General features: G+C 41.3%; 1 protein-coding gene across 3 annotated transcripts in view; it reads right to left on the bottom strand.

The window, feature by feature from the left end:
- marchf8 (membrane-associated ring finger (C3HC4) 8) overlaps window positions 1–15,425 on the bottom strand; it is a 72,193-nt gene that overhangs the window by 50,895 nt on the left and 5,873 nt on the right. For all 3 annotated transcript variants that reach the window (XM_027141910.2, XM_047812175.1, XM_027141908.2), the window contains exon 2: window positions 4,615–4,807. In XM_027141910.2, coding sequence (XP_026997711.1) covers window positions 4,615–4,725 — 111 coding nt within the window. In that variant the 5' untranslated portion in view covers window positions 4,726–4,807. The remainder of the gene's footprint in view (window positions 1–4,614; window positions 4,808–15,425) is intronic.

Genomic DNA, 15,425 nt, shown 5'->3' with positions numbered 1-15,425 from the left:
TATCAAAGTATAGACGTCAAAGCTGATTAGAAAGATGCACGTTGCCATGCCAACAAGCTGACAGACTGACTGCCCATACTAAGTGCTGAGTGTAGTGCTGGTTTCAATACAACAAAATACTGCTAGAACTGTTACAAACAGTGAAATGTACCAGTGTTGTTATATTAAATAAGAAACTGGAAGTAACTGTTTTCACTGACTGTGCCTGTGTGTATACCATACACAACACAGAAACGCACACAGTACTGTACAAAGGAAAGATTTCAAGTCAAGTCGAGCTTTTATCCATATATAGCAGGTGCAGTCCAAGGTGAAATGAAACAGCGTTCCTCCAGGACCACAGTCCTATATAAGAGATATATGCAGAGCTACAGAAACCAACACAGAACTAAGAGTTCTAAATAAACATAGGAGAACATAGGCAAAGTTTTAAGAACACAGACTAAACTCTTTTATGTGCATGGAAACATGGTGACACATTTGGGATCTCTAAAAGTGCTCTAGAAGCCAGAGTGTGATTAAAATTGGGTTCATGGAACAGTGCATTGCTTCTCCAGCCCACATTTAAAGCTCTGCTTAGTAAACACAGAGCATCGCATCTTCATGTTATATCAATCAAGCCAGTATGGTCATCAATCCCTGCATAAACATGACAACTGCTTAACATTGAATGCAGAGTTAATCATTGAGATAGGTTATAAAAGCCAAGGAGTTTTGTTCCAGCTCTTTTATGGCTGGATCCAATCTGTGATTGTGCAAAGATGTAACCAAAGCAATGGAAGCATTTTTGCATGCACAGGTGACACAGACATTTTAGTCTTCTGAATGGATTTAGTTTAAGTGTGCATTGCAGCTGAAACTGGATCTAAAATAAAGGGAAGTGCTGATTTTGTTTCTTAGAAGAGGAGCTGTATGCAAAATGGTTTTATATCCCTCACTCATCACTCAACCACAAAGCATGCTGGGAGACCAATGAATACGTCCATCTTCTCTTTACATCCCATACACTGTAGGAGGAACATGAGGGATATCAAATGTCAGACACAACTCAAACAAACCCACAACGGACAGAAAGAGGGACTTACTGATAGCAAAAGCCCATTGATGTATTTCAGCTCTATACAAGACAGAGTGACATGAAAACACAACGAATGAACAGCTCATCACCGAAGAAGAAATGCTGAAGGAGGAAAGCTGATTTTAAAATGCAGCACATCTGTGTTTTCCTGAGGATTGATAGATTATGGTCATTTTGGACAAAGTACAAGTCTGGAACAATTGCTGTCTGATTACACTGTAACAGTGACTGATAGCTATGTTCAGTCTCTGCTGTGTAAATCCCTCACTGTTGGAGTTTAAAAAGAAAAAAATGGCAAACGCGATGGGGTTATGATTCTTTCACACATGCTTCATCACCCAGGCAGAATGAGAGGCCACTCGAGAGCACCTGGGCTGACTGGCCTGCAGCACTCGAGCGCTGAGTACTATTGTGTGAGTAACAGTAGCACTGCTTGGGCAGCATGTTGTCTTAGCATGTGTTTTTGTGTTGGGCCACTTGGACAGAAGCCTGTGGAAGTCTTATCCCAGAGTGACACTTTCATTGTGCACCAAAGCTAAACCAAATCAAACCAATGTGGTCAGTGTGACAACATTGTTAAATCATATAGACTTCAGATATAAAGAACGTACAGAACCAAATATACACAAAAATCATGTGTCATTTGTCTAGTCAATGTAGTTACTGAATATTTGATAGTAGTTACTGAATTATAAATAGCAGATTCATAAACTGGGTGCTGTCTCTCACTCTGGGTCTCACTCGGCCTCTGTCTCTGGGTCTCACTCGGCCTCTGTCTCTGGGTCTCACTCGGCCTCTGTCTCTGGGACTCACTCGGCCTCTGTCTCTGGGTCTCACTCGGCCTCTGTCTCTGGGTCTCACTCGGCCTCTGTCTCTGGGACTCACTCGGCCTCTGTCTCTGGGTCTCACTCGGCCTCTGTCTCTGGGACTCACTCGGCCTCTGTCTCTGGGTCTCTCTCTCCGTGTCCCTCTCTCTCTCTCTCTCTCTCTCCGTGTCCCTCTCTCTCTCCGTCCCCCTCTCTCTCTCTCCTTGTCCCCCTCTCTCTCTCTCTCTGTCCCTCTCTCTCTCTCTCTGTGTCCCTCTCTCTCTCTCTCTGTGTCCCTCTCTCTCTCCGTGTCCCTCTCTCTCTCTCTCCGTGTCCCTCTCTCTCTCCCATGTCCCTCTCTCTCTCTCCCTTGTCCCTCTCTCTCTCTCCTTGTCCCTCTCTCTCTCTCTCTCTCTCTCCTTGTCCTCGTTCTCTCTCTCGTCTCTCTCTCTCGGTCCTCCTCTCCCTCTCTCTCTCCACGTCTTCGCTCTTATTCCAGCGTCCTCTCCACTCTTCTGTCTCGGCTCTCTGCTGCTCTCTCTCTGGTCCAGATAGGTACGCTCTGCTCTCTCTCGCTCTCTCCTGTCCTCTCTCTCTGCGTCTCTCAGCTCGTCCCTCGTATCTTATCGCGTCATGTCTCCTGTCTATGCTATGATGGCCCCTCTCTCCTCTCTTTCCTCTCTCTCTCTCTACTCATGTCCCTCTCTCTTCTCCTGTCCCTCTCTCTCATCCCTCTTCCTCCTTCCTCTCTCATCCTTCTCTCTCTTGTCCTCTCTCTCTCGCTGACCCTCTCCTCTCTCTTATCTCCCTGTCCCTGTTTCTCTCCTCTCTCTCCTCCTCCGTACCTCTCTCTCTGTCTCGTCTCCGGTCCTCTCGTCTCTCTCTCTATGCTCGTCTCGTAACATCTCTCTATGTCTCTACTCTCAGATCTCTCTCTTTATCAGTCACTCTCTCTCTCTCTCGCTATATAACGTCCCTCTCTCTCTCTCTCTCCTAATGCTCCCTCTCTCTCTCAAATCTCTCCTCTGGTCACTCTCTCTCATATCTCTAGTATCAACCCACTCCAATGTCCCTCTCTATCTCTTGTTCCGTCATCTCTATGTGACTCCTCCTTGTACCTTCTCTCTCTGTAATCCAGATATCTCAGTGTTTGGGTTTTTCCGACGTCCCTTTCCTCGTGGTGTCACCTGTTGTATCTCCTGTGAACCTTCTTCTACGCTCTGTTGTAGCAACACATATGTCGCAGTGGGGTGGAACGAGAGAGATCGACCTAAGCTTGGGTCTCGGGACCGCGGCGAGCGCTTGCTACCGCGCAGTGGGGCACTGATCTCTGCCGACGCCTCTCGTCTCTCAGTTTCCCCACTCTCGTCGCTCCTCATCATCCCTCTCTCCGTCCCGCTCTCTCTCTCTCCCTCTCTCTCCTTGCCTCTCTACTCTCCTTGTCGCCTCTCTGCTTGCTCCCTCCCTCTCTCTCTCTCCTCTCTCGCCTCTCCTCCCATCTCCTCTCTCTCCTTGTCCCCTCCTCTCTCTCCTCCCCCTTCTGCTCTCTCTCCTTTTCCTCTTCTCGTCTCTCCTCTCTCTCATCCTTTTCTTCGTCCTCTCTCTCTCTCTCTCTCTCTCCTTGTCCCTCTCTCTCTCTCTCTCTCCTTGTCCCCCTCTCTCTCTCTCTCTCTCCTTGTCCCCCTCTCTCTCTCTCTCCTTGTCCCCCTCTCTCTCTCCTTGTCCCCCTCTCTCTCTCCGTGTCTCTCTTGATCTTTCTGACTAGACATGCCTGTTTTCAGCCTTGGCTACTGACAACATACTCATTACTGTTATCCTCCAAACAGCTTCCACAATCCATAGCTCTAGAGCAAAAGATGAGTCGAAGGGGTTTTAGCTTCTTCAGCACAGCTGCAGAAGAGTGAGGGAAAGAGGTGAGGGTAAATATTAAACCTGAACACACAAAGGCTGCCACATGCAGCAGTGACTCAGTAAAATAAACCTCTGCTCAAACAGAGAAAACATCAGTCCACAGAAGGCATGTGGCTCAGGCGAGAAGTCTGAAGAGCATCAGGCGGAGGCAGAGGCTTGGCATGGCCTTATCTGTAATTACTCTGTCCAGATGAGCCTAGCCCAGTGAACAACACAGCAGGCCAAGAGAGTTAATGATTCAGTAGAAACCCAGTCTTTCGGTCACTTCTCTGCACTAATCGCTGAATTAACTCACATTTTCAATCTTAGGGAGTCAGGGAGCTTTTTGGGGCTTTTGGCTCAGCGTGGTTTTAAACTAGAATTCAACGTAAACCTTGTACCAGGAAGGTATTTTTTCATTTTTTATTTTTTTACTTCCTTTCCTCACTCGTGTTTCGCTCAGTCATGCTGCTCTAGTTCTCTTACTGGAACCCAGCTGTCTCCACCCCCTACATCACCACCACCCCCACCCTTTCTATGAGGCTTCCTCTATCTTATCTACTTCATTTACCGCAGCTCGAATCCAAAAGCAAGCTCGGATTATACTGCCTCGCAGAGCAAATCTACACGATCGCTCCCAGAACTGTCATTTCACAAATACCAAAATGTAAACGTGCAACAGTGCAATAAACACCAACAAGTGCTTACATGACCTGAAGGACAACACAAAGAAGAACACAACTCTCAGAGGCCCTGTGGATTGTGATGCCCATCCCGAAGAATATAATCTTACAAATGTGGGAGATCTGGCAAGAACTCTACAGGGTATAGCAGACACACCTGTTTGTCCCGGTCCTTGTCCTTATCCTTAGCCTTTCCGCTGCTGCCAGACCCCCTGGAGGAAGTAACATCCCGGGGGATGACAGAGATCTGATGCAGTGGCATGTTCATCCCAGCAGGCCAGTGTAGCTCTCACAAACACAGGAACCAGCCCACCAGCAGCAGCATGATGGAAAAAAACATTAATTATGACCTGAGAGATGGGAATAAGGGAAGAGAAAAAGAGAGAGAAATGTAAATCAGAAAAAAAGAAGGACTAAAGTTTTAAACAGCTTAACCGAAAAATCATTGTCAATAACAGAACTATTCAGCAAGTTTAAATCTAATACATTTGGTTGTACATCATCAGTGCATTAAGTCATTTTCCCATTAAGTGCCTGCTTTATTTAAACTGTGCAATCCTTATATAAATATGTGCAACTATTGCACATCAGCTAAAACAGTGACAATTATAATGTGTCATCATGGCAGAGTCATAAAACCTTCAACGCACTGATACACACCCACACAACCTCTTGCTTTTACAAATAATGAGATGTTTTATATAAAGAGTATTATGTGCACATACACTGCTGGGAAGTCAAAAATGTCCAGTTATTAATAACTTGCATTTCTCATTTTGGCTTAGTGACCACTTCATGCTGACCTGACAGCAATTAAACAACTTCACCAGAATGACTGTTCTAACCTCACCGCATGGGCAAACTGCCACAACACTTGACCCATCAGACAAGGATGTACAGTGGCAGTATTAGCCGTATTCATCGGGAATGTAAAATAACTAATAATCAGTGACACCACATCACCCTGATTATAGATGAAAATCACCTCATGGAGTGAACCTTCACACTCAGTGCTCTGCCACTACAAAACAAGGCAAAGTGCAAACAGGACTAATGGACCCAAACTTAGCTGAGAGAGGGAAAAAAATCAAAAATCTAAATAGAACTTGTTTTTTTAAAAAAATAAAATAAATAAACATTCTGCATCCAGAAACTAATAGAAAAACAAGATGAATTTATTCCTTTCCATCTGTCCTGCCAAATGGCAGGTGATTCACTAAATGTCTGCAGAACATCTGGTCAGTTTATACAGACAGGATTCTCATGATACTCCCGGCATCATCATATCAGACACATATCCCCATCAGTGTTCAATAAGACACACAGATTCCTCCAAAGCAAACTGGCATCTGTTATGAGATTGAGATGCTGGGAAATGTTTGAGATAAAGCTGCTAAATTCTATAGAAGTGCATTGTCTAGTTCAGTAAATCTCTCTGATCCTTATAGTATATATTTAATTAAAATAGGGAAATGGTCTTCTTACATACATGTTACTTGAATGTCTGACTTTTCAGGCACATCAGATCATTTACATTTGTATTTAGAGGCATTTGGCGGATGCCCTTAAACTTACGGATGTGTGTGTGTGAGAAAAATCTGAGGAGTGACAGAACACCAACCACAGCCTTACTAGCAGTTAAACAAGAATATCAATATACTGTCAGAAACCACAGAAAAACAACATTCAGGACAGAGTACTTCATCATACTGACACTACCTTCCTGAGTTCTGCATGGCCATTGAACACTCTTGTCTTAAAATGTTTTTGACAAAGCTGAGGGTTTGAGCAAGTGAGAACCTACATACAAAATGGCATCCTGATAAGACAATCTGAATTCTAACAAAATGTGCTTTAATTATGAACCACTCCACCACAGTGCGGTATTGTGTAACTATACCCTTCCTAGTCATCCAAGCTCAATACAGCCATCATGCGGTCATGCCACGGTGACTGTCCGACTTCACATTTTCGGACTATGTGGTAACTAAGAAGTCGTTAGATTTGACAGCAAGTTCTGATAAAACTATTCTCTGTGCATTAGCTCCTCTTTTATCTCCACCACTGCAGAGAGCTACAAGTCAGAGAGGAGGGAAAAAGGAGTGTCTCTGACAAGCTCAACTCTCTTATCAATCCAGCCCAGTTACAGCAGCAGTGCCACATCCACTCGCAATTTCCAGCTCCCATCCCTCGATCCCTCAAGTTCAAAACGAAAGCATGCACCGTACACAGCGGTGCTATCAGTGTGTGCACAAAGCATGGTGGCTTGCTAGCTGTAGCTTCAGTGGGTAAAGGGGCAATTATATTTGTAGTTATGAGTGCAGAGATTTTTGGAAAGAGAGAGAGAGAGAGAGAGAGAGAGAGAGAGAGAGAGAGAGAGGAAGGGAAGGGAAAGGAAGTGATCTACTGGACTGTCAAAGCCAAAATAAGAGATGATATATGAGAAAAATATGGGAAGAATTGTAGCACATCGCAAACTAGCAGCTGAAATATTTTAACTAAGAGCTAGGTTTTGTTTATCACCCTTAGATGAACTGAGTGAAGGAAGGAAATAATCTAATGCTGAGAACTTCATTAGGTTTCTTTAAAGCAATGCTGAGAAAATTACTTTGCTTCTTGAGATGCCAGTGAATTACTGAGCTACTGCTCATAGACGATGGCCCGGGGTTAATAATGCAAAGGCTCTGTCATGCACAGATCTTTCAGCTTCCTTCTGAGACAAAAACACACACAGAGATGCATGGTCACGCTGTGAAACAGAGTGCAGTAGGCTAAGTTTACAAGCTTCTTTGCATAATTTAGATTTTTTGTTTTTGTTCAAACTTGGATCCATCTTAAAGTTTTACATTCGTAATTGTAAGAGAGTTATATCTGTCTTTAACGAGAATGCATCTGCTTCCAGTCTTGCTTGAATGGATTCCTCAAAAATCAAGTAAATCTCCAATTTGCTCTTATTTCCACTAAATATAATCGCTGAATTTGCTGTGCTCACCGTGGCTTTAGCGCACTGCTCTGACTCAGTGATGATGATGATCACTCTCATTCATGGTGCATGTCCACAAATCTGATCTATGTCTGGCCCAAATATCAAGGTTGCTCAGGTCCGATTTCAAAAGATCTCATTTTATTGTGTCCACACAGTCCTGAAAAAAATCTAATCTGTGTCACACATAGGCAGAAAATAGGATTGGTGTCCCTTCAATCTGGTAATGTGAGTCGGAAACATATTTCCCGATGACACCAAACCTGTTAGTGCTGTTCCTTGTTGTTAAACCGTATGTGTTTACCAACTTCTGAGTAAACTATTAAGAAAAAGCTGTTGTGGTGTTTAAAGGAAAAAAGGATGTGCTTATTATGAGGTTGTAGGTCACATGATGATGTTCTTATTACAGTATTTTCCGCACTATAGGGCGCACCTAAGAGCCGTAAATGTTCTCAAAAATCAGCCGTGCTCCTAATAAAACCAATAATAAGTTGGTTTGTCATCCGCCAATAAAAATCACAAGAAGACGACAACATTTGTTTGTCTAAGGACCCCTGAAAATGGCACCAGTGAAGAGACATGCTTACGAGGCACAATTCAGTTACGCGGTTGTAAACGGGAATACAGCAGCTGCGAAAGAATTCAACATCAATAGTAGAATAAAGTTCAACTAAACTCACTCATTGCTTCTGTTACCTTTATTGTAGACCATATGTTTTAGCATGCGCCTTATAATACGGTGCGCCTTATGTATGGGTTAAGTGCAGAAATAGACCCCGTAACTGAGACTGCGCCTTATAATCCGGCGCGGCTTATGGTGCGGAAAATACGGTACACTATATCATTTCATCCTCAAGTTCCAAATAAAATCTAATAGAATAGGTTAGGGTCTGCTACTGTAGTTTTATAATAATATATAATAATGTTAATGATGTACTCACATAACACTAAGTTGAACAGTTGTTTTTATTAGATGCTTTAATATGATACTGTGAACTGTAGCCGAACTGCATTTAATGATTAGACCCATACAACATATGCACATTTTACACACACACACACACACACACACACACACACACACACACACACACACACACACACACACACACACACACACACTTTATTCATATAGTGCAACCTGTCTGATTTACATTCGTAACATTATAATACATCTATATAAATACAGCACTATAAAATAATAATAGGGAGCCAAGAAAACTGACATTTAAGACTCAATCATTTCAATCTAATGTGCTGGGTTAGAGAGTTAAAACAACAAGAACAAAAACAAAGTCAATTACAGTCAATTACAGGCTGCACTGAACTGTTTACTGTGGCTTTGATTCAATTTTTACTCCGAGAAGAAAGGGGTGAGAATAAAAATAAATCAACAGCATTATGTTTTTGAAAGCAATATCAGTCAATCCTGACAGATTTGCATACTGTACGCATGTGTGATGTTCACACATGATGCTCTTTTCCTTGAATGCTACAGTAAATGAGTTCAGTTGTAGTATTGCTTGCATTATAGCCTACTGTTTCTAGCCTAAACATTCATAAAACCATATTACACAAACAGCCACGCAACACCACAAGACGGAACACGGCAGCAATATTGAGATGTACAGATTATGCTATAAGAAAGAGTTCACTGTTGTCTTTCGAGTGCGCTGGTCTGTATAACGTGTATAAAATGAAGTGTAGATGCTACAGTATCATCCCAAAGTAACCTTGAAAAAGGCTGAGATCCGTTCCAAAGAAAATGCCGAGATAATGAAACATTTGTTAATCAGATGAGAACAGAGAAGACAAGTACATGACTGAAGCTGTGCCCAAGGGAGGATCCAGTGTTCTCCTGAAATATCTCTTCTACAGGCTCGAACAAGCAAGTCCAAAAACCTATATCAATCACCTCAGGACACATCTACAAAGCAGAGCGACATTTCGCAAACATCTGCCCCACACAGAAAGTTGGGAATGCTGCATCTGTGTGTTCATCCACAGCATACGGAAAAACCCACCACGATGGCAAAGGAGCATGAATAAAAGTATTGGATTATGAAAGAGGGAAATTACAACCACAAGGGGTCGGAGTAAGAGGAAGCAAAGCGTATTTATATCTACGGCAACAGTTCCTCACAAGCACGTCAAACTTAATCTAACAAAATCTAGTACTTTTTCTTCTTTATCTATATTTTAGAACTAAGCTATACTATATATATACACCATACTGGGGCAAGGCGTGGCCTAAAGGTTAGAGAGTCTGCCTCGTAACCCGAAGGTCGAGTCTCGGGCCGGCCAAGACTGAGGTGCCCTTGAGCAAGGCACTGAAACCCCCAACTGCTCCCCGGGGGCCGCAGCATAAATGGCTGCCCACTGCTCCGGGTGTGTGTGCACGGTGTGTGTGTGTTCACTGCTGTGTGTGTGTGTGCACTTTGGACGGGTCAAATGCAGAGAACTAATTCTGAGTATGTGTCACCGTACTTAGCCGTATGTCTCGTCACTATATACTATATAAGCTACTGAAGAAACTCTAGTTCAGACATTTGACCTTGCTGGGTTAGAAAGTTGATCTTGTTTGTATTATTGATTTATCATTGTGCACTGAAGCAAAAGGCGTCAACGTCCATCTTTTCAACCTTAAGTAAAAGTGTCCGGTTGCTAAGCTTGCAGTAAAAGTGTTTGCAGCAGTCATGAAGCTCTAAGGCATTTTAATTGGAAATACATTTTTGTCTGTCTGGATATGTGGCTTGGTTTTCCTCTGGATTATCCAGTGTCTTCCCAACTGTGTGCTGTGTGTGTGTGTGTGTGTGTGTGTGTGTGTGTGTGTGTGTGTGTGTGTGTGTGTGTGTGTGAAATCAAGAAGCTTTTATTGTCATTTCAACCATATATAGCGAACACAGTACATAGTGAAATAAAACAGTGTTTCTACAGGACCACAATGCTATACAAAACAACTTAGACACATAAAACAATGTGTGTGTGTGCGCGCATGCACACACATGTGTGTCTGGTGGCTCTTCCAGGTTGTGTTCCAGACTGGATAGACACGTGACAAAAAGATCAGTCACATCATAGCGCATGAAATTAACAGATCACTATAAATAAAACCAATGCACGAATGAAAACAAGAGCTTATGTCAACATTTTCAAGGCCCTTTATAACAACAGATCACTTGGCTCTACATGTGCATTATTCTTGGACATTGCTGATTGAATGAAAGCTGCAAACAATCATTTATACAAGACGTTTTCTACGAAATGTTATCACCGAATCACTGCAGCATTTCCAGTAATTCTCTAAATCCTGAGCAACATGTACTAGTGGCAGCATATACCAGAAGGTTATCTGCTCTCATATCACATCATATTAGAGTTTGTCAGACTTACTGACTGTAAAATATAAATAAAAAATAAAAATATCTTCCAAGGATACAGCTGGAAATAAATTGGAAGAAAAAAGAAAACAAAAACAAGCAGCTGACATTTTGCTCTGCTGCTATTAACACCAGCGTTTCACTGAATACAGAAAGAAATGGCACACTAATGAAGTTTCATGGGAGACTCGCTATGGACACCACCATGGAGTGGGTAGAGCTAAAGTGCACTCGTGGATTAATCATGGGCACAGTTATGTCTGTAGGAAGTGTTGCTGTGAGGTAGCTGGATTGTTATTGATGGAAAAAAATAAGCTTTGAGTCAGGAAGGAAAAGCGAGTATCCAGCTCTGAGCCCTGAGCCCAATCCCTGACACCAAAAGCTACGGAAAGTGTCAAAACAGAAAGCCAAGTTAATGGAACACTCCCAAAGAGACACAGCACTGTTTTAATGACATTTATCCAGACTTCACTCCAGATCTAAATAACAACTAAGTGACATTTCTGAAGTGTCAGAAGTGGAGTGTTTTAGGTCAGATTAAGTGCAGAGTAAAATGATCCATTTTAAAAATAGAAGGTGTACTTTGTGACTAACTGGAGATTCTTATATAACAGTCTCAGTTAGGGGTTCTGACGCCTATCTTAAGCTATTATCCCTGAGCTATTATTTTTCATACCTCTATGAGTGTCTAGATGAAGGAGTGTCCAATTTCTGAGCTTCCTGTAACAATTTCGGCTCTACTGAAGGGAAACTCTTTCCTATCTCACGGCTGCGATCACAATGATGTAAAAACTGCTATGAGATAAGAAGCTCACTGATGTCTTCTTATGATGGAAATTTTGTTTAATCTGTACAACAACATTGTTCTCATCTCCAAAAGCAGGGCTCTCAAGTTTGGAAGACAGGCAAGAGTGACTTCTCCAACCCCCCTAGGGACGACCCCCCCCAATCACTGATCACATTATAACCATATACAAAGAATTTGTTCAATTTCCATTTATTAATGTGTGTGTGTGTGTGTGTGTGTGTGTGTGTGTGTGTGTGTGTGTGTGTGTGTGTGAGTGTGAGTGTGTGTGTGTGTGAGAGAGAGAGAGAGAGAGAGAGAGAGAGAGAGAGAGAGAGAGAGAGAGAAAGAGAAAGAGAAAGATTATGACTGGTGTTTATGGTAAGTGTTTGTTGCCTTTTTGGACTCCTTTATCATTTGTAATGTTGCTCCCATATAAAACAGTTTGGCTAAAGCCCAGCCATTTTTAAGGGTCATGATTGAGGACAATGTCCCGTCCAGAGACAAGCTGTTTCATGTTGAGGTTTTGTTCAAACCAACCATCGAAAATACCCTCGCTAATGAAATATTTTTTTCATCGGTTGCATTAAATCTTACCCAGATAGTTCTATTTTCTGATTGGCTATTGTGTAGCCTCTTTTTTTTGATTGGCTGATAAGTGACAGGCTCAACTAAGAACTCCAGGGGAGACGAGCTTGATTCCTGCCCGGTTCCATAGAGACATCGGTGCGGACTGATACATTTTGGGCACTGAGGCTTATTAAATATATGATAAACAGTCAAAGTTTTTCTGAGTGAGAAATACCATGTATGGCGGGAGAGCGTGACAAAAGACCCAAATGTGTGACTGTCACTCTCAATGCGTGACACTTGAGAACCCTGTCCAAAAGGGTTCTGTTTGTTAAATGATTTTAGGTCAACATGTTGCATGAACACATTTAAGCTAGATGTCCTTTCATTTAAAATATTCATGCAAATTAATGAGTATATACACCGTGATTTTCAGATCATTTGGAAATTCCGGCATTTAGATAATCCTCATAACTAATCCTCATTGACACAGTTGTAAACACAATGGCTTCCTTTTTCCTTCATGAGGGAAGTAGAACTATAGTGTAGGGTAGAATCAAGGTGTTTTTCTCCCCCCCCCATTTCTGAGCATTTCCAATCAATATCAATAGCAAAGAACATAACTGACAACTTCTGAACAACATCAAATTATTGAAAGTAATATTAAACACACTACTAAAGTGTTTACTCCCGTTCCAGATGGTAGATCAAGTCTCATCTAAAAGCAGTGCTCTAATGAAGGCAGTAAGAGTCAGATAGCATTGGCTTCCTTCTCTACTTGTTTTTTTTTTCATGGCAAGCTAAATTATATGAAAATAAAAAACGCTGATGGCATTCAACAGCATTATGGACCTCAGGAATGACATCACCCCAGATAAGACACAATCAATAGCCATTAGTTATATAGTGCTGTTTTGAACAGTCTAGTGAATGCACTCTATAAAGCAGACCAACTATGAATCATTATCGTTTCTGCTTTAAGCAAAACTAGGTGTGACTAGAAAACCATACAAAAAAGGTTCTATGAAGTGAACCATTAGAAAACAGCTACTGGGGAGAAAAAAAAAGAAATGTCATGTCAATGTCAAACAAAGCACATAAGTGGTTTAGAAGCATTAATAACTGTTAATAGATTAATAAGTGTTAATAATAATCAAAATCATATCCTAATTTGGCTTGAAATTTAAAAAAAAAAGTCATCCTACTGTATATAACCCAACATCTGGCAAACACTTTACCTCATAGTATGAGTGAAACCATCAGTGGTAGTAAGGAAATGTTGATTACTGAAGAGGCAAACGAACGGAAGACATTACAGCAGTGGAGGTTGGTCCAAAGACCTTAATGTAAGCCATATCCTGAGAGCTTTTGAGGAGAATAATCAATCAGGACAAAGGGCCTTCAAGGACAAAGTCTTCATGGTTTCTTCTTAAACCATCTGACTATTCACAGAGTCTCTGATTAGTTCATTTTCCAATATACAGAGTTTTAAACTCGAATAAACAGAATTTTCAAGTGTTTTTGCAAAAAGAGAGATATAGAACAGCAATCCCACATTTTATCATCGTTTTCACTGTAAAATGCAATCGATTGCACTGCAAGCCGAACAGACTAATAGCATAGACCACTGTTTGGTCCAACATGGTAATCATAGAACTGTCAGGATCGGAGTTCTGATGTGCAGTTTTCTGATATGATACAAGTGGTACACAAGTGTAACACACAAATTTGTTGTTAACTTACAGTTTGATCAAAGACAAGACAATGCTTCAGTACATATAGGTATATACAGTAAATAAAGACAATTGTGGCACCTAGTATCAGCCTCAGACATCATGAACCGTTGGCTAAATAATAATAATAATAATAATAATAATAATAATACATTTTATTTAAAGGCGCCTTTCTGAATACTCAAGGTCACCGTACAAAAGAAGAAGAAAAACAACAACAAAAAATATAACTATAAAATAGTTACATAGAAACACAAATTGGTCCAACATTACAAATCATGATGTAGAATAAGCTAAACTAAACAGATGAGTTTTCAGCTGAGATTTAAATGATGAAAGAGAATCAATATTACGGAGCTCAGATGGAAGCGAGTTCCAGAGCTGAGTTGCAGAGTAACTGAAAGCTCTGTTCCCCATAGTTACAAGACGGACAGAGGGAACAATGAAATGAGTGGAAGAAGAAGACCTAAGAGTGCGAGTAGGTTTTGGAGTATGAAGCAGATCAAGAAGATATGAAGGTGCAAGACTGTGGATAGCTTTAAATGTTAGAAGAAGAATTTTATACTTGATACGAAAATTAATGGGAAGCCAGTGTAGCTGTTCCAGAATGGGTGTAATATGATGGATAGAGGGAGTACGAGTGATAATACGGGCAGAAGAATTTTGAACAGGTTGCAGCTTATGAAGGGTTTTGTGAGGAAGCCCAATAAGAAGAGAAATCACAGCAGTCAAGCCGGGAGGTTACTAGACTGTGAATAAGAGTGGTGGTAGATTGAGTGGTGAGAAAGGAACGAAGCCTATTGATATTTCGAAGGTGAAAGTATGCAGCCCGAGTAACATTATTTATATGAGAGGTAAAAGAAAGGGTACTATCAAAGATGACACCAAGACTCTTAACCTGAGATGAGGGAGCTATGAGAGATTCATCAATGGAAATAAGAAAATTTGAAAATTTATTAAGCACAGTTTTTGTGCCTATAATGAGAAATTCTGTTTTATTACTATTTAGTTTAAGAAAGTTAGCTTAAAACCATGATTTTATGTCAATGAGACAATCAGAAAGAGCAGATGGAGGGAGTTTGGAATGTGGTTTTGTGGAAAGGTAGAGCTGGGTGTCATCAGCATAGCAATGAAACTTAACCTGATGTTTATGAAAAATATGTCCAAAGGGTAAAAGGTAAGTAATAAATAACAAAGGGCCAAGAACAGAGCCCTGGGGAACACCAGAGGTAACGGAAACTACAGAAGAGGTGAATGATTTTAGTTGAACAAACTGTGATGATGAATATCACCCATAAAACACTTCATCATCTGATTGCTTGGATTCTACATGTTTTCCAGGAAATGAGTGTGTCACATTTTTTAACGTTCCTCCACCGAGTTCTACTTCCCTCATGGAAAAAAAGAAGCCGTTGTGTTTACATCTGTGATAATGAGGATTAGTTATAAGGATTAGCTAAATGCCAGATTTTTCAAACGATGTAAAAATTACAGTATATTCTCATTAATTTGTATGAA

This window comes from Tachysurus fulvidraco, chromosome 4, assembly GCF_022655615.1.
Source record: "Tachysurus fulvidraco isolate hzauxx_2018 chromosome 4, HZAU_PFXX_2.0, whole genome shotgun sequence".
NCBI lineage: Eukaryota > Metazoa > Chordata > Actinopteri > Siluriformes > Bagridae > Tachysurus > Tachysurus fulvidraco.
The sequence above is the reverse complement of the archived record's forward strand: the minus strand, read 5'-3'. Positions and strand labels throughout refer to the sequence as shown.